This window comes from Carassius gibelio, chromosome B14 (genome assembly GCF_023724105.1).
Source record: "Carassius gibelio isolate Cgi1373 ecotype wild population from Czech Republic chromosome B14, carGib1.2-hapl.c, whole genome shotgun sequence".
Classification (NCBI taxonomy): Eukaryota; Metazoa; Chordata; class Actinopteri; order Cypriniformes; family Cyprinidae; genus Carassius; species Carassius gibelio.
The window spans coordinates 25,767,340-25,786,673 of NC_068409.1; the positions used below are offsets into that span (position 1 = coordinate 25,767,340).

A 19,334-nucleotide genomic window follows, 5' to 3' on the forward strand; every position below is an offset into this window, starting at 1 on the left:
GCCCTCAGCAGGTATTTGTTTGAATATATAATGTACTTAAATTGGTTATGTTCATATTATGTATAGGCATATTACATTATGTATTTTAATAGTGTTGTTCAATACAATCATGTAATTTCATGGTTTTGATATTTTATTTGAGCCTATTATTATTGCCTCTTCATTAGTTCATTATATAAATAATTATACTATAACCTGGTTTTCACTTAGGGTCACTTATATTAAAAATATCAGACTACTAAGTTGTCAAAATAATCAGATTACTCGATTACTAAAATAATCATTAGTTACAGCCCTAAATTAGTTAAAATATTTCTAAATACAACTGCATTGTTTTAATTTTTGATTGCTCTCTGTAGTTAAATCACAATTTAAATAACGGATTTGTTTCATGCTATGCTACTAAGAGAAACAACGTGGAGTTGATAGTTTAGCCACTGGCTTGATTCACTGATGCATAAACAGTTTCAAACAAGTTAGAAAGAAAGTCTGTGTGAACTTGAATAATTAGCTACACATCAGAGATCACTGATCACAGATCAGGCATTAATGAACACTGTTACTCACTGTTTGTGGCGGTGCTGTCGAATACATATCATAAGAGTCTGTTTGTAACGCCTGTGCTGACATTGCGACTGAATTAAATGTAAATGTTTGGGCGGGCAAAGCAGAGAAAGGGGAGGTAACCTTTTCCCTTATGACGACATAAGGGGAAGATTCCAGATCGGCCCGTCTGAGCTCTCATTTTCTCAAAGGCAGAGCAGGAACACCCAGGGCTTGGTTCACACCTATCAAAATTTCTAGCCACTGGGGGACCATAGACAGGCTTGGGAAACTCATATTAATGTTAAAAACTCATAAAGTGAAATTTTCATGTCATGGGACCTTTAAAGTTAACACAGTCATTGCATGCTTTGCATGTGCTACCACAACCCGCCCTGCACCTGGAAAAAAAGTTCAGGTTCAGAATTAGTTTTTGTTTAAACCCCTGTTTAAGAAGTGTTAGCTTAAAGTTTTCAGTCCCGTGAAACTGTACTTTGATTTTCCATTTAAGGAAATGTTGGCATATGGTTAAGTGTTTAAAAGAACTTAAGACATCCTGAACTGTCTCTGTTCTTCGACATCAGTGGATTGCTTTTGTAAACATTTAAAACTGCATTCACAAGCCTGCTTAAATTTGAAATCAGCTGATTGAGTCTGTAATTTACAGCACAGCTTCATCTCACAAGCATCCCCTGAAAGCTAGTAGTCTTTGATGTTTGATGCGATACCGAGTAGAACCGCAGAAAGACTGTCTTTAGATTTTGCTTTCTGACAAGTTTTAACATGGGTGCCAAAGCTTCTAACACGATCTTAATGCTGTTTTCCTGCATCGAAATGCAGGATAGGCAATAACAGACATTTAAGGATATTGTTATATGGTCTTTTTCGCAGTGTATAAATTTCTCGCTCTTCCTTTGACTCATTGAGGAAATCGAGAGACAGTGACTTGTGGAGTCTCTCTTATCCTCAAAGTGACAGGCATCCCTCCTGTTAGGTATTAATTAGTTCCTAATTGAAAAGGTTGATTAAAATGCAAGAAAGCTTGTTTATGAGCTTAAAACATTCACAGCACCGCTGAGCCACTGAGAACTGGACATGATTAGTGAAAAATAAAAATCACTCCCTGCCTCCGACACGCTCAACTACAGCTAACTGCTATATGAGAGCTTGTTTTTCACTGCAAAATGAGAATATTTTAGAAATGTTATAAAGAAAAACAATAAAATCAGTTTTTTTTTGCTTTGTGTAAGATACACCAATATTAAATTTTTTATCTATTGTCTTTAAACCCTGTTACAGTGCAATTATTAATATTTTTTTAAAGCAAATAAAGCTGTCTTTGATGCCCAAATATTTTATTAACGTATTCATTTGCCATGTGTATTGAGGCAGCCCTCATCTCCGGAATTTTATTTCATTTCTCAGTAAACAGCCTCAAGTTGTTTGGTGCAGGTTGGGTTTTTTCCTCTCATCTTTCCATGAATTTCAGAGTTGCACTGAGAGGTGTTTAGATATCTCTGGCTTCAATTATGTTTTATTGATAGTTTCATATTTCTGGATTAAAAAAAAAAAGTTATATTTTTCCTCAGAATCCATTTTGCATGGGATGAAATGTTTTTTAACTTGATTTCTTCCCCCTCGTCCTCTGCCTCATCGTAAGGGGGAGGTTGTGAAATGGCCTAATTTGATCTACAAACTTCGGCCTGACTTTGTCCACACTTGACTTCCAAAACTTCCAAAAAATCTAAAGTGAAGGGCATCTCCTTCAATACTGTGCTGCTTAAACTGATAATAAAGTACTCAAGGCCCTCTGCACTTTCTGCCTGCTGCATGCTGACCTATTTTAACAGGTCTCCAAATGGAAATTATCAACAAGATGCATTGCAGATGTCTTGTACAAGTAGATCTTTAAGAGAATGTGCTAGAATGGCTCACACATTAATGGTTTACCACCTTGTGCTATTTAACACCAAATGAAAATGTATTCGTTCTTGATACCCAGTTTAGGTTACTGTAGAAAGAAAATGTAGATTTAGCTTAATATTGCAATTTGATTCGATTTTATTTATTTATTTTTAAAGGCATGCATATTTATAACTTCAGTCTTCAGTATACTAAATATAATTCTAGTGAAATCTGACATCAAAATATAATGTACAATATTAAATATATTTTAAGTGTTTTTTAGCATTTACAAACACATACTGATTTATATTTTATTGTCCACCCTTGACTTCCAGAATGTGCTAAAACTCTACGGATATGATTTCAGTAGAAAGCGATCTGGTTATTGTGTATTTAAATTCAGTTTGAAATCCTAGGAACTATAGATTCTTTCATGCTGCTCTGAGCAAACAGTCGAACAATTGCCTGTGCAGGTGCAGTTGTATGGCAGGAATCCGAGAGGCTAGTGTGTTGTGTGTCCTTGTCAGCATCAAACGGCGGATGAGACAACGATCATGTGTTGTTGAAGTCCTTCTAAAGTGAGCTGTCAAGAGTTTTTCTTTTTGTAGCCTATGTAAAATATAAAATAAAAGTGTTTTGTGCTGATGTGCACTTGAAGGCTTTGCTTTTGACAGCGGTGGAGTCTTCAGCAATGGACTTGGTATTTGGACTTTTCAGCTTTTATCTATAAAAAGAGAGCGAGAGAGAGAAAGAGAAAGACATCTATGTCCTTTTGGCCTCTGTTCTGTTGCTTTGAAAAGCATTTATTTGACCGGTAGGCCAGGAATCAATAAGTCGTGAGAATGTTAAATCAGTTTATCTACAGTACAGAGGTTAATGCATACTCTGATCTCTGAAACATTATAATCTTTTGCCAATTATTTTCCTGCATAATTTGCTTCCTGTTATTTGAGAAAGCACAAGGTCATTCTATAGAATCTTATTGCGTACAATTTGACTTAATTGTTAAGTTCATGACATTCCAGTCAACAATAACTCTTTGTTTTTTTTCTGACCAGACCTTTGCTGACCCTTGGGTCAACTGTCCTTGTTTAACCTACTGGTCTTCTGCATCTTGCCCATCTTGGTCCCTGAAGCCTTGGTGAATAAGGGCATGTTTAACTGAATGTATAGTGTCTTATAATTTGTGTTTGCATTGGAATGATGGGAGAAAAGCTTTGAATGCTGTAATCTCATCATGCTGTGCCACATGCCGTTCTATGAAGCCATTCAGGGATCTTTCTTTAATCAACACATAGCCATTACTTTGTTTGCCATACACAAATAACTTGGCTTTATGCCCGTGACCTGTCTTTTCCCTCTTGAATGGAGAACTGGGATTCAGATAGTTTTGTAAGTGCTGTGTTTTGCATTGTTTTTATCTAGGTCTCACTCACCTTCCTGTGCTGCTCAGTGTGCTTTTAAAAGAGTGAGCATCAGTGCTTTAATTTGCAGGTGGAGGATGTGAAGTGATTTGCTGTTGGGTGGTTTCCATTTTAAAGTGACACGACACACTTGTAGTGTTGAGTCAGCTAAGTGGCTGTGACCGAGTGAAACACTGCATGACTGGAGCTCAAAAGCAGATGCATTTAAAGGAGTGTTCCATGTTCAACAGCAATGTGCATTATCTGTCATGTTATCTTATTCTTTAGTTTAAAAGAGTAAACAAAATTCACATTTACTGTAATGTACTTACTATGCTGCTAGCGCATTTATTTATGGTGTTTACATCTTGTTGCTGGTCTTTTGAAATAGTGTGTATTTTAACCTTTTATTCAAGAGCAATACCTTGTCCCATAGGCGTTCAATGTAAAGCACATTACAACAAATGACTGATCTCACACATATGAACATGAGTTTAGCACTATATTTAGTAATTTACAGACCCTTTTAACCTTTTAGCTTTTTTTCTCTATAAAAGGTACAAACTGACAAACCTGGCAAGTTTTTTGGATAATCCTTAGCTATTGTTCAGTTAGAAGATTTCTGACAGCACGGGGTCTGACTTTCTCGGCAAAGTATCGCCTCTCACTTGAAACAGTGACATGGTAAATATGCTAATTAAAATGTCTATTAATTACATACATACAGTATATATGTATTTACATGTCTAATTATATTCATATCAGTGTTTCCCACAGCCTTACACTCTATTTGTGGCGGCACTCCCCCGCCCCCATATATAATATATGTATATGCAAATATATTTTCTGCCAGCAGGAGGCGCTTTAAGAGCAGGAGAGATAGAGGTTTCTCCGCTAACAGCTGTAAAGCAGCGACATTGAAAATTTTCTGAATACAGTCGATTACCTTCTGAAATAGTGATATATATAAATAAAAAAAACTTCCACCAGTTTTTGATTTTGAAACGTGTAGTGCTCGTGTTTATTCAATGAAGTCAAAGCCTTTTGGAAAATCTATTTGTGGTGGTCAGTTTTGAATGTGTGGGAAACCCTGCATATAATTTCTATTATAAATAAATGTAATATATAAACAACATTTTTTTTCTGAAATGTATACATGGATGTGCGTGTATTTACATATATATATATATATATATATATATATATATATATATATATACGCACAGATACAGTGGGGAAAATATTTATTTGTAAGTTTGCCCACTTACAAAGAAATGAAGGGACTGTAATTTTTATGTTAGGTTTATTTTAACAAACCGAGACAGAATATCAACCAAGAAAAAAAAGGTTAGAAATTGATTTGCATTTCAGTGAGTGAAATAAGTATTTGACCCCTCACCAACCAGCAAGAAGTCTTGTTCCCACAGATTGGTTATGTGCCCATGTGGAACACTCCTTAGTCCTGCAACTTTAAGAAATTACTCCTAATGTCAGCTCGTTAAGTGTATAAAAGACACCTGTCCACACAATCTGTATCTTCCATTCCAACCTCTCCCATCACCATGGGCAAGACCAAAGAGTTGTCAAAGGGCTACAAGACCATCAGCAAGAAGCTTTGTGAGGAGACAACTGTTGGTGCGATTATTCAGAAATATACTGTACTTTGTCTTCTGGGTTTAAAATCTACATTGTGTAGACTTCACAGATTGTAATGAGGCAAAGGACTCGCCGATGATGCGCCGGTGTAGTAATTATTCATGAAACTGCGTGTTTCATCCTGTAGAAGAGTTTTTGCTTAATTATTAACAACAGTATGTGTGACAGACACTTCAGACTGTGAGACTGTGTACATTAACTGAAAGAAACGTTCATGGATTGAAGAAAAGTGTTTGTTTTTGCTTTGCAGAGTTCGCAACAAACACGATTCATTTCCTTTTTTACAGCTACTCTGTGGAACCAATCAAAAGGCTTATGTAAATCCCGCAAAATAAGTTTAACAGTTATTAGAGGTGCCACAGCACATACATTTTCGTTGCAGAGTGAAAATATATTTTTAACTCAACAGGTACGAAATGAAATTGTCTGAAACTAAAGTTGTCTTTCTCCCCTCTTCTCCCTCTACTTTTTGTATAATTTTTCAAAACTGGTAAGAACTAACCGCTGAAACAGGGTTTCATGACCCTTTAAATGACTCTTATCAACCCCCTTTTTAAATGAATAAAAAGCAGTCTGACCAGCACAGTCTGATTCATGAAGAAATAACTCATATAAACTGGTTCTTTTTAGTGAATTATAAATAATACAGTGTGACCCACATCGTTTGATTCATGATTAAATGACTCTATTGAACAAATTATTTTTATGTATAGTTAAATTATGTAATATCTGTGATGGATTGATGCAAGTTTTGTGACATACTGAATGGTTGTTAATATGAGACATATAGTTATTGTAGTTAAAAAGACACTTTTTTATTACATTATACACATTCGTCTTGTAGGTGAGTCAAAACGTGCTGCTCAAACAATGCATGCAGCAGATGCTGCGGGAGTGCTTAATCTGTTTTGAACACAGAACTGTTTTGAATATCTCAACATCTGCCCATGCTTCATGAGGTGATAAGTTGTGGGCTATTCCATAAGCAGAGTGGCTCTTCTCCTTTGTGACCACATAGATCATGTTCCCTGTGGGACACCACTCCTGTGTGTTTTTAAGGAGAGAGAAAGTGCCACACTGCATGTCTTGATGGGAAATAACTCCCTGGACACATCAAAAGACTTATTATTGAGTAGCAGGGGATGTCCTCAGGGTCTTTCTATGGGTGCTATTGTCCATGCATCTCAACTTATGCTGCATTCAGCTGACCTTTTAGAGCAGAGAGACTCAGAGACTTCAGAGAGCGGGATGCTTTTTTGTTTATGTGTGTGTGTTTTCCTTGCAAACTTCTGTTTTGTAGGTTTGCTTGTTTTCCTGTGGAGAAGGTGCTCCCCCTCTGTAAATCTGTCAATCATGCACTAATGATCACTAAATTATGGAATAAAACATTCGCAACCACTTGGCATTGATATGGCTTCATGTGCACTAATTACAACGATTATATCTGTATTATTTTTCAAAAAGATCAGTGGGGCACTCCAGTAATTTTCATTAATCATGTACAAAGAAGAGGTAATTAAAAACCCCATTATCACCAATCATTTTGGGTGTTTATGGAGGGATCCGAATATTAATATAATTTAGTTCACACAAGACATATTAAATGCACAAAAGATTATTTCAAGGTCCCGCTGTTTCATAGTGTGCATATTGGCTCTCTCCGTGGAGATTTGCTATAGTAGTTTTTTTCTGTTTGACTTTTTAAGTCACATCCTGTTATTGTGTTTGCACCTTACGGTCATGCTCATGGGTGCACGCTGATGATAACCGCTTCTCTTACTTTGATGGTCCCTTACTGCTGTCACTGAGAAGTTCGACAAGGTCACACATAGTGTGGAAGAGATAGGGTATCGGCAGTAGGTTATCTGTTTACTCCCTATTAAAGTGACACTCAGTTACAAACTGTAATTTAACAGAATTATTCCGCCGCGGTGACCTCACGCAGAGATAAATTACATCCACATTGTGTGACGCACTGCTATCGCGCCCCTCCATCAGCTCATAATCATGCTCTCTCCGCACATATCTGTCTGCAAACAGACGCGCATCTGCCGATCAAGATCCAGATCTGGACACAGATTACTGTGGAGCATCCTGCACGCACAGAGCTGGATAATGACATAATTCAGGAAGTCATTGCAGAAAACGACTGTTTCCATAGAAATAGGAAAGAGTGGTAGATTAGCAGTGTTCTTTTTTTAATAAATGCATTTGAACGTTCTATTAATCAAAGAATCCTGAAGAAAGTGTAAATGTTTCCACAAAAAAAAATAATATATATATATATATATATATATATATATATATATATATATATATATATATAAATCCAGCTGTTTTCAACATTGATAATATTGAGCACTAAATCAATATATTAAAATAATAAAATAATCATCTGACATTAATAAATAAATAAAAAAACTCTTATATTAAATTGTATTAATATTTCACAGTGAGGTTGTTTGATGTTACTATTACCATTTAAAATTACAGCCTTGATGAAACTTCATCGATGATGATTAGAGGTTTAGGATTTATATATATATATATATATATATACTTAAAATGGCAGATTTAATTTTTGTATTTTAGTTACTAGTTTTTAGATTAAATAGGTTTAAACAAACATTTTTTAAACAAACCTTACATTTTCATTTCAGGAAAGAAAAAAAAAATCCTAGGGTCTGAATGTGGCTTACTGGAGGATTTGATTTTTAAAACCAGTTAGCGCCCCCGTGAGGAAGACCCCTTTGTGTCCCCATCATAGTAAACAGTTGTTTGATGCAGCATGTGACGCCCGATGACTGGTCCTCATGCAGCCTGTCAGTTTGCTGCTGTCTCATTATCAATGGGTGTAGAATGTTGAGGGGCAGAGAAACACAATGGGCCCGTCCCCTCCTTTTGCGATAGTTGCACTCTCTCAAATCAGATCGTGCCAAGGCTGTATCACAGTCAGAAAAAAAAAACACACTTGTAGCCAGCCAGTGCCTCTGAACCAAAGTGAAATTGACAGGCTCACTGGAGTGATTGTTCCCTGCACTATTGTTTCTGGCAGGAAATGCTGTTATTGACAAATAAGGATTCGATGAGACTCGGAGATGAACACTTTGGGCTTGGTCAAAAGACTGTATTGGTCTTTTCACTGAGCTCTGATTCTCTGTCCTTTCTCTCCCTTCCTTTCATAGTCTATCTCTTTTTCTCCTCTTTATCTCTCCAGCACTTGATCCATCTGCTGGTTGGTCTCTCCTCCTTATCTCTGTCTGTCTTTTTCTCTCTTTCTATGCACTGCGTGCCCGCACACAGACCATTCCCCCATGTTCTCTTCAGCCAACAGCAGAAACCCAATTACAGCGAACCAGTGGATGTGGCTGTCTGCATGATTAGTGTGGTCTGGTGTAATGTTGATATCATCCCTATGGATTGAGCTGGCCAGGGTCATTAGGCAGCATATTATTGCCTGTCTTTGGTTTCCAGTGGTAAAGGTCAATGGATAGTGAAACCAGAAACTCTTCTTTCTAGAGTGGGTCCGATTGAGGGATCTGCCTGTTTTTGGCAAGGAAAGAAATGCAGAGAGCACTTTTGACCGTGCTTTTCATTATTTAATTTTTGTAGCAAACTTGATCTGTTTGTATTTCTCAGAATCCGAGGGATTTTGTATTTCAGGGTATTGACACTAAATTTTAGAGTGGTGTTGTTGATGCTATATGGGGCGTTGTGCTCAGGCAGGGTCTTTGTCATGTGGTAGCTAGCTGTTCTGCCTAAAAATATGGTAAAAATAGTCTGTGTTGGTTATTAAATTGTGTATTACTTCTATTTTTACTTTTTTAGATATTATATAGATATACTACATTAGTGTTTTATTGCATATGTATTTAACAATAATTTATTATTACATAATTAGTTTGTTTAATATTGTCCTTGCCATACTTTGTTTCAGGGATTTGCACAAACCCTTAACACTAAGAATGAGAAGTACATGTTATGCAGAAAAAAAAGTTACAGGTACCTTTTGCTTTTCCAACCCAAGGATATTCTGAATAATAGAAAGATGCAGCCATGATGTGGTTCCTCTCATATTGAGACAGAGAGCAGTTCTGCCTGTGGTTCAGCGAATCTGAGATCGCTGTCTGCAGCAGGTCTGCAAAGAGCCAGGGGCAACTACAGTTACTAGAGACAGTAATGAGGGAAGTAATAACCTCTCTTGCACACACACCCCATTACTTCTATAAGGCAGGTATAAGCACACCAGTCATTTCTGGTCCCTCAGATTCCCTCATCTGAACTATAGAGGCAGATGAACCGAGTGATCTTTAGTTGGATCCAGATCAAGACAAATTCAAGTATGAGGACCTGCCTGAGAAGAAAGAGCTGAATTGCTTCATCCTGAGTGCCTCAGATGTGTTTGGGGAAAAAAAAAGAGTTGTTCTTATCCTCTGATATATATATATATATTTATATATATTTTAAGAGAGAGAGAGACAGAGAAAATGGACTAAGTGAGTTCGCATCAATTTAAAGAGTAGTTAGATCTCACTTTTTTTTTATAAGGAGGCATGCAAGAACTTTGCAGAGCACTGCTTCTTTTTGAACGTCTTATTCACACAAATGATGGTACCAGAATACACAAGGTCAGTGCAGATTCACAGCTGCCAGTCAACATCAAGGCCGCTTTTATTGCAACAACAACCTGTCATGTGGTTCTAAACCACCACCTACGTTTAACCAACTGCTTAAAGCCTAACGCTAACACCTGCTGATCGCGCGAGTAAATCACTGCACTGTCTGCCATGTTTACACGTTCTGCAGACTCAACACGTACAGTGTCTCCCCACTGCAACCCCCTACTTGCCTATAGTAATGGCTCATTTATTTTCCTGTTGCTATATAAACCAGTGCTGCTGCCCGTGTCGGAGTTTCTTTGCTGCGCTTCGACAGAGCAGAAATGGGACTCCGTCACAAAGATACCCTGTTTATTCCTCCAAGACTGCCTATTAGTGCAGCTTGCCTGCTGGGGAAGCCACATCCTGGGACGACGACATTAAAGCGCATTCGTACCAGGGAAGAAGCCGCTAATACTCGCTCCATACTACCCTACATACTTCTCTGTCTGCATTAATTCATCCCTCCGTCTACGCGGGTGACTTTGACAGCCCACCCTGTGCTCCGCCGCCCTCTTCTTTTTCCTCTGCCTCGTTTGGCAGGTTGTTGTTCTCAGAACATACAGATGGAAAACAGCTTCAAAAGAAAAAGAAACACATGGATGACTTGGGTAACAGAGAACACAACTGTGAAAAATATAAAAAATATATATAAAAATAAAAGAAACCTTAGTAAAATGACAAGAATAAGAAAAATGTGGTATATAAAAAGTGGAACGCATGGCACACTTTCGATTTTTTTGCCCAAGGGGTGCAGCGCAGGTAACAGATTGACAATCTTCACTCTGTCTGTCTGTCTAACGCAAGAGAGTGAAGAAAGTAGTCACAAAAACCCACGAGCTTGGCTGCTTGCACAGAAATTGGTTTTTGTATGAGCGAGCGTTGTGAATAAATCCACCTAGGCCTGGTTATATACCCCTTATATAGGGGTTGGTAAGACATCCCACCTGTAATTTAATTGATTTGTTATTAGTATTTTATCAGTTTCCTGTTTATAATGATGTTGTATTTATTCGCCTGTGCTTGGTTAAAGGCCTTCGTCTGTGCAAAGCACACAGTTGAACCACAAAGTAAAGGAATAAGAAAATAAATAATAAAAAATTTAGTATATGTATGTGCAAAGATACTTCTCATAAGTGTGGGATTGTGAGTAGAGCATGTGCATACAACCGTATATTTTTAGAATTTCTTTTATTCTTAATTTAACTTATTTAATTTTGTTTTTATATTGATTCGTTTCTTGTTTTTGTTTGTGTTTAATGTTACCAAGTTAATCCTACTACTTAATACATATTGATTTATGTCATTCTAATGTGAATGTTAACTAAAGAGGTCATAGGACCATAGGCGATACTTTGTAGAAACTTCAGGAACCACTGTGTAGTTAAAGTAATTATGTAACTTGTAATCACTTTCAAATTATTAGTTTCTGTTTTCAGTTTACTGTGCAAAACATTTTGATTGGATTCTGATTTAAAGTCTCTGTAATCACTTAAACCGTTTTTAATAAGGTTTTAATAATAAAAAATGGCCTGCAGTGTCAGAATTAATTTGAACCTATAAGCAAATTATATCCATTGGTCAATTTTTACCATATTAGGAGCATAATTCACAAGATCATGCAATTCATTCCAGTTTATTCACATGCTATGTTCTGTAAAGTTTGACAGCAGTAACAAAGTTTATATAACATGTTTCTCATTCTTCATAAAATGTGTGCATGAATACATTTGAAGCATATTTAGCTTCCCCAATATGACCGACAGCTGTGTTCTTGTGCTGCTGTGTGAACATAGCCATTGAGTGCCCAACAACAGTGTTCTCTCCATATCAGCATAAAACTATAATATTTTAATAAGCACTTTATGCTGCTGTTTTTATATTGTGTGTGGGAGCATTTCCCATTACTTTGTGTGTGTGTGTGTGTACTGTGGAATTAGCATGAGGCAGCTCCTGCTGACTAGTCTAGCTGGTAGCTCTTTGTCAGTCAGTGCTGTGGGTGGGCAGTCTGCTGATTTAGGGAGGAAGTGAGTCTGCAGTTATGGAGTGTTAGTAATCATTCTCACCTGCTGGAGACTGGGATACAGCTGGGAGCACAGGGGTGCTGCCTCATCCGCAAATCAGGTGTTGGTAACTACTTCCCCCTCCTACTATTTTCTGCCTGTCGTCAAATGATGAGGATTCCAATGCTTTTACTCATTTATTGTCAAAATAAAGCTGAAAAACTGAGTCAGAGATTGCAAGTAGCAGCAGAGAGAGCTTTCTTAGGAAGCTTATGAACTCCAGCGATGATCAAGTCTAATACAGATGTCGTAATTAACGTGTGACAGGCCTAACAGGGTGTAAAGCGCAGCGGTGCAGTGGCTGATCCCTTAATGTGTCTCGTTCCCGCAGGGTGGACTGAGGAACAGCAAGCACGAGTGTACGCTCTCGTCACAGGAGTATGTGCACGAGCTGCGCTCAGGGATCTCCGAAGACAGACTGCTCAACTGCCTGGAGTCCCTGCGCGTGTCCTTGACCAGCAACCCCGTCAGGTCAGTCACTCTTTCCTAACACACTCTTGTCTACAGAACTAACCATTCCATTCTCCCCACATTCTGATGAGAAACCTGACATATCACCACTCATTTCAGCAACCTCCTACCACCTACTCACTGTGAAATGAAAAGTCAACCCTCGTTTTTCTGTCTGCGCGTGGCAATCTTGGCGGATTTCTTTCAGGTTGCTAATTGGAAACCTGTCAATGAGTCTCTTAACCTCCGGTTTCGTATGGATCCCCATTTCTGATGAAATGAGTGTAGCCCATAGCACGGGCCGGCTAAATGAGTGCATCCACCAGTCACTTTAACCCGGCCCTGTCATCTCCCCCTCTCTATCTATTAAGCTCTAATAGATAGGAAATCCTTTTTTTTAACACTTCAGACAGCCAGCCATTCTCTGAAACGTTAATAAGGACACCAACCACCACTACCAAGACCAGACGCCTTTGCTTTCAAGTATCTCCTTTAAAGTGTGTATCCTGTCATTTCTCGACTGATTTCTTAATCTGTTTTGATCATGCTTAATGTAGTACTTGCAGTAATAATTTGCAGTTTTCTCTCCCCCTCCCCAATATTATAATTTTTTATTAATTAATTAATTAATTAATTAATAATAATACTCCACCAGTTACCCCAGCCTGTTCTCCCAGAAAATCGTCTCACCTTCCCTCTCATGGATGGAATTTTCAAATTTAATTTGGTCCCAGTAGCTCAGAAGAACAGTATGTGACAGCAGACTCTCTCAATTATTTACCAGAGCACTGTCTGAGAGATGGCTCTTAATGTGAATCAATGAGTGTAGCGTATAAAGTGGTCATCACACAATTGGCAGGCAGACGATCTCTTTAGGTCCACTGTAGCGCAGTGGGAGAAAGGACCCAAGTGGAACCGCCATTTGATCCGATGGCATTATGCGTCTTGCTCTCAACAGATGTGTTTTGCACTGGAAAGCAATTAATAGACGGCCCTGCCCTTCTCCCCAGACGGCGGTACATTGCAGAAAGTAAAAGGAACTCAAACACCGGAATGGCTTTGCTATTGTTTTCCTGCCACAGAACACATAATCTAGAATGTGAGTTGTAGAACACTGCGCCTCAAGGTAATCTCTTGTTATTGGCCTAATTAAATGAAGGGATGGCATCTCGTTCTGTTGTCTTTATCAGATCATCACAGTGTGGCGTCAGGGCCCCGTGCATCTAATTATTTACTCCACCATTAGCCATTAATCATGGGAAATGGATACAGAGCATTGTTCTTTGAGAAGCCCGCACTTCGTACCCACATTAGGAGAGGTTGTTTATAAAGATCAGACTTGCTGGATGAAGATGAGTGGCGTCAGCACTTCCTCTCGGTGAAAGGGCAGTTTGTGCTGAGGGGCCGGCGAGGCCAGGACCACCCTCCAGGCGTTTGCAAATGGCTGAACTTGTGAGTTCGCAGTCAGAGAGGGATACCAAGTGGTGTCTCGCTCACCCACTGAAGGTCAGGTCTTGCTTGGAGAGAAGCACCCTGGGGTGACGTGATACTTGGTCGACGTGATGATATCATTTAACTTTTACCTCAGTTTATGCAATTTATTTCTTTTAAGCATGCTTTCATGCATTACAGTTAATGAGTTGAGCTAATTATTACGGATCACAAAACACAATATCTGCCTATGTTCTGAATACTGTATGTTAATGTAACCTTTACAGTGTTCTGGGTTTACGTAGTTGAGACATTCATCCCAATGACAAGAACTTAATGCAGTGCTGTTTGTGTAAGTGGACAGTTTCATGTGCAGTTTCAGGTTTATTCTATTTGCAACGACCATCTAAAGACAATTTGAGACTGAGGTGTTACATATTGTAAAAGTAGTTTCTTTAGATTAAGAAATCAAAGATTAGCGAGACTTGCTCCATCCCAGACAGATGAGAGGAAGTTAGGTGTTTGCTTAAAGTTTATTTCCTATGTGACCCAACTAATTTCTCCTCTCTTGTTTTTTTTAAACAAGACTGTGTCCAAGTTTGAAATGTTTGGACATAAAGCCACAGTATGTGCTGAACGAGAAATTAATTTGTGATGAAATGACCCCAAGTTCCTTCACTTTGCCAAGGTGCAATTACTCATGAGTCTGTTCATACCTTATCTCTGTCCTCCGCAAGAAGCATGAATTTGTTTTAAGTCATGATTCCTGCAACATGTTCGGTTCCATAATAATCAAACTGCACTCGTAGGAATGCAGAAATGGGGCATATTCATATAAAATTATCACACATTCAAGTGTTGCCTTTAATGGAATGGAATACTAATAATGTCAATACTGTTTTGAATTTATGCTTCAAGTTTGTCACAGGGCAACTCTGTTGTTCTGTAAGGATTTTTTTTCATTCACTTGGGATACACTGAAGTAGTGTATATATATATATACAAAATAACAGCCTATGGTAAAAACATATACGATGTGAATGTAAAGAAAGTTATGGAGCCCTGGCTGCTATTATCTCCCTGAGATTTCGGTCCTTGAATATGAGAACAGAATATTCTGTGCTCCGTTCAAGTTCAGTAGACAACATGACAATTTTTTGCACTTATTTAGTTTAAAAGTAGACATGTCAGTCTTTCTATAGATATATCTCTCATGTCTCTTCGTTGAGTATTCACGGAGTTACAGTTCATTTTATTGATGCATCTGTAAATGAAGATCAGCGCAGACAAAGGCTGCAGACAGGACACCCTGTTATCTTTATTTTATAAATGCACAAAGTTTTGTTGTTATTATGGCTGTATACAAAAAAGTACACCCTTTACAGATCCGATTAATGTATTTCTCATATCTGTATGATCAAAATGTCAGTGTAATTTAAGTTCTTTTCTGGCTTATCAGGAGAAAATACCTCATAACGGGTATACGCATTAATCGACCCCAAAGGGTTGAACATAAAATACTAGCCACCATGACAATCTAATGGCATAAGCCCTAGAAATCTAAATGACTGTAAAATGATTTTTTATTTAATAGAGCTCAAATAATACACAAGTTTTAACAAAAGTAAGTACTTACAAGCTTTATAATGTAATTTCATGTAAGCTTCACATTTCTGATTTTGAATCCTCCAAAAAAATGGGCCAGAATGATAATGATGATGATTAATTATAACAGATATGATTTCAACTGAGCCTAGCTTGTATGGAATATCCTTTTAAGATAATCATTAATTTGATACATTTTAATAAATCAAATATACTTTGTACATTGATCAAGTACAATATGTAAGTAAGAAGAAGTGAGGTCGTGTCACTGTCTGGTTATCTCCTCTCATTGGTTGGCCTGGATTTATGTAATAGTTTAATTGTCTGGGCTGAGCACCTGTTTGGCTGTCCAGGTGGCTGCTGGGTTGGAGGAGACTCTCATTTCCCAGTGGTCCCTTACAGGTGTGGAGCGCAAAGACTCACATATCTATACACAGATGTCTGTGCTTGGGGCAGATACAGCATCTTCCTTCAACATTTCACTTTTTCTTCTTTTTTCCTCACCTTCCTCTCATTTATTTTTTAAATACATTTTTTTTTCTACCAATCATCTGCTGCTCATTTTGGTAGACCAAAATCACTTCTTCATCTTCTGGCTTTTTCTCACTACGGATCCATCATTCTCTCACACTTGTAGTCTTGTTTCATTAACTCTGAATTCTCAGCCTTGCCAAAATGCAGACTAACAGATAATCATTTGGTCTTATTTCTTCATTCATGGAGAGTTAATATGCACTGTAACTAATGGCAGCCATTTCCTCTTGCCTTTCTCAAGCTTTCGTACTCTCTGGTTTTATTTCTTTCTGATGCAGCTGCACAAACAGTGCCACAGGCTTGCAATGTAGTGCAAAAACAATATTACAATGCAAGAAGTAATCCAGAACTTTCTTAACTCCCACTCATGCATAAAACCCTCCAGCTTTGTCATCCATTCCAACAGCTCCGATGGATCTTGCACTTTCGCACGCGGACGAGCAATGAGAGCTCTCCAGTGGCGTATAGGCTGCGCTGATTCTTCATCAATGCACCACCAATAGGAATTCGCGTTTCGTCCACGACATGGCCCCACTGCACTCCTCGGAACGTCTAAAGGGCTTGACTTTTCACTTTCTTGTGCTAAGCCCTCGGTATTACGCTCTCCGCTTTTACATTCCACTTTAAATCCCAGCTGTGACTTCCGTATTGAATCTGCAGGCTCAAAGATATGCGCAGGAGAAAATCAGACAAACCTGAACTTGGCTCCAACTTTTCATTATGTCCAAATCTTTATGGTGGAGCTGTTGCATTTTTCCCTAGAGGATGTTTTTTTTAAGTAGTAGTACTTCTTTCTTTCTTTATTTATTTTCCAGTGTAGGGTTTGAATGTGAACTAGCCGTGTGTTGTAGTTAGCAGTTTAGGACATGAGCCTGAGGAAGCAGAGATGTGTATTGGAGTGAAGATGTGCTGACACTACCAGCTGCCCCACAGAGCCTGTGAATCCATCATTCTGCCTATGTGGCCGTCCTTCACTGAGCCCCCGTGGACACATGTGCAGAAGGTAATGGGCTTATTAGTGCCTTTGAAGATTTGATACTCCTTAACAGGAATCCGTTCAGCCTCGAATCCTGAAGGCTGTAGCCCTACTCGAGGCTTTGAACGAGTACCGAATGGTAGACTATGAAACAATCACACTCCAGGTGTCACGATGTGTGTTCTTTTAAGCACCAGACTGCTTAGAAGTGCACATCCACCCGTATTGCCACTTTGTAAGATGGGAATCTATTTCTCTTTTCCAAAACCCTGTGAATGTGTGTGGAGGCAGCATTTAAGGCATCAGGGCATCTTTCCTTTCCAAAAGGTGGGCTTCTTAATTATAAGGCTTCCAAAGAGGCAAGGAAGCAATGTAATTAAATTAGGCAAAGATTCTTAAAGGTAGTGCATGCATTCTTATTAAGCATTATCATAATGCGTGTCTGTGTGTGTCCAAGATTGTGGATAAGGAGAGAGAAATAACTATGATCCAGTGCCTGCCAAAAGTTTGGAAATGCCCTAACCCTAATGTCAACATAAATCCTTATTATTTTATTGATTGCATAAGGGATAACGCAAACTATGAAAACATGCATCAAAGCCATCTCTAAACTGTGTTCTAATTCATCTGTTGTGTACTAACCTTAATTAGCTATCAATCAGTGGCATTTTAGTACTATTAATATACTTTAATTTTAGTCAGTTTGCTATTTGTATTTGTCTTTTTATAATTTTATTTTATATTTCTGTTTAGCATATATATATATATATATATATATATATATATATATATATATATATATATATATATATATATATATATATATGCATGCATGCATGCATACATACATACATACATACATACATACATACATACATACACACACATGCGCACACACACACTCTCACTCACGCACACACACACACACACACACACACACACTTTTTTTACGGGAATTATAATTAATAATTATAGTAAAGTATTATAGTAAATATGGAACACTAACAACGCTGCTGTCGACCAGTAAATCTACTCTTTAAAAAGAAATTAAGAAAATAAATAAATAACCAAAGAAACCTATTCTAAGTTTAATCTCTTTAGGCAATCAGGCATCACAGATGCAAGTGGCTTTTTATTGCTATTATGATGTAATAAGGGGGAAAAGGAGGAATTTTTTGCTAAGGGCATTTAGAACTTTTGGAATGCACTATAAGCCATTTTCAATTTCTTTCTGTTTTTAGAATTATGTTTTGGGACCTTTTTTTCTTTAGTTTTATAGCAACATGTAAACAGGAAAGTTGGGGAAGATATCACTGTACCACAGCTCTGACAGACAGAGCTTTTTAGAATTAAATAGGGAAAAGTGTTGTTTTAAAAATAGTTATTGATAACAAGTTTTGTCTATCTGTCAAACACTTTTTGTGTGGTGAACAAAGTGAACTGTTCCAAGTCTGTCACTTATGAGAATGCATGATGGATAGGATGTAGGTGCATCCAAGTTTTGGAACAGAGCTTACTAAAATAAAAAATAAAAAAGATTACTTTAAAACAAAGCAGAATACTATAGCTCCTCCATGTTGAATGGTTTGTGTATGTACATGGTTGTTGGCATGGAGTATGTTTAGCTGAGGCTGTTTAAAGGAATTATATTAATATAATGGGCAGCCAAAATTGTCATGATGGATAATGGCTGGAGATGTAGACATGCCAACGCAGGTTGTCAAATATTGTTTATAATGCGAGTACGCCATTTAAACTTTTATTTCTTTCGCGCACCTGGCTAGACAGACTTGTCCATCATACATAATTGATTTTCTAAATGTGTTTTGACATTCTGGAAATTTTTTCTCCTACTGAATTCTGATGACCGATATAAAGGAAAGAAATGCACTCATGTACTGCTAAAACTGATATTGTGAAGTGAAGCTGTGTTCATTATTTTATAAAATACATTTTGAATTATTGGACAATTCTGACTCCGAAGACAACTTTGATTAATAGTTTATAAGTATTGGGAAATAACTGTCTTGGTGATGTCTGTTGATCAACTTTTACTTTGTGGTCCTGGGATGCAGTTTTCTCACTGTCAAGGTCAGAAGAGTGGAAACAG

The 19,334-nt window shown here is 37.7% G+C and overlaps 1 protein-coding gene across 9 annotated transcripts in view; it reads left to right on the forward strand.

Moving 5' to 3' along the window:
• Nucleotides 1–19,334, forward strand: part of diaph2 (diaphanous-related formin 2) — a 382,480-nt gene that overhangs the window by 93,833 nt on the left and 269,313 nt on the right. For all 9 annotated transcript variants that reach the window (XM_052574739.1, XM_052574746.1, XM_052574744.1 and 6 more), the window contains one exon: nucleotides 12,560–12,699. In XM_052574739.1, the coding sequence (XP_052430699.1) occupies nucleotides 12,560–12,699 (140 nt within the window). The remainder of the gene's footprint in view (nucleotides 1–12,559; nucleotides 12,700–19,334) is intronic.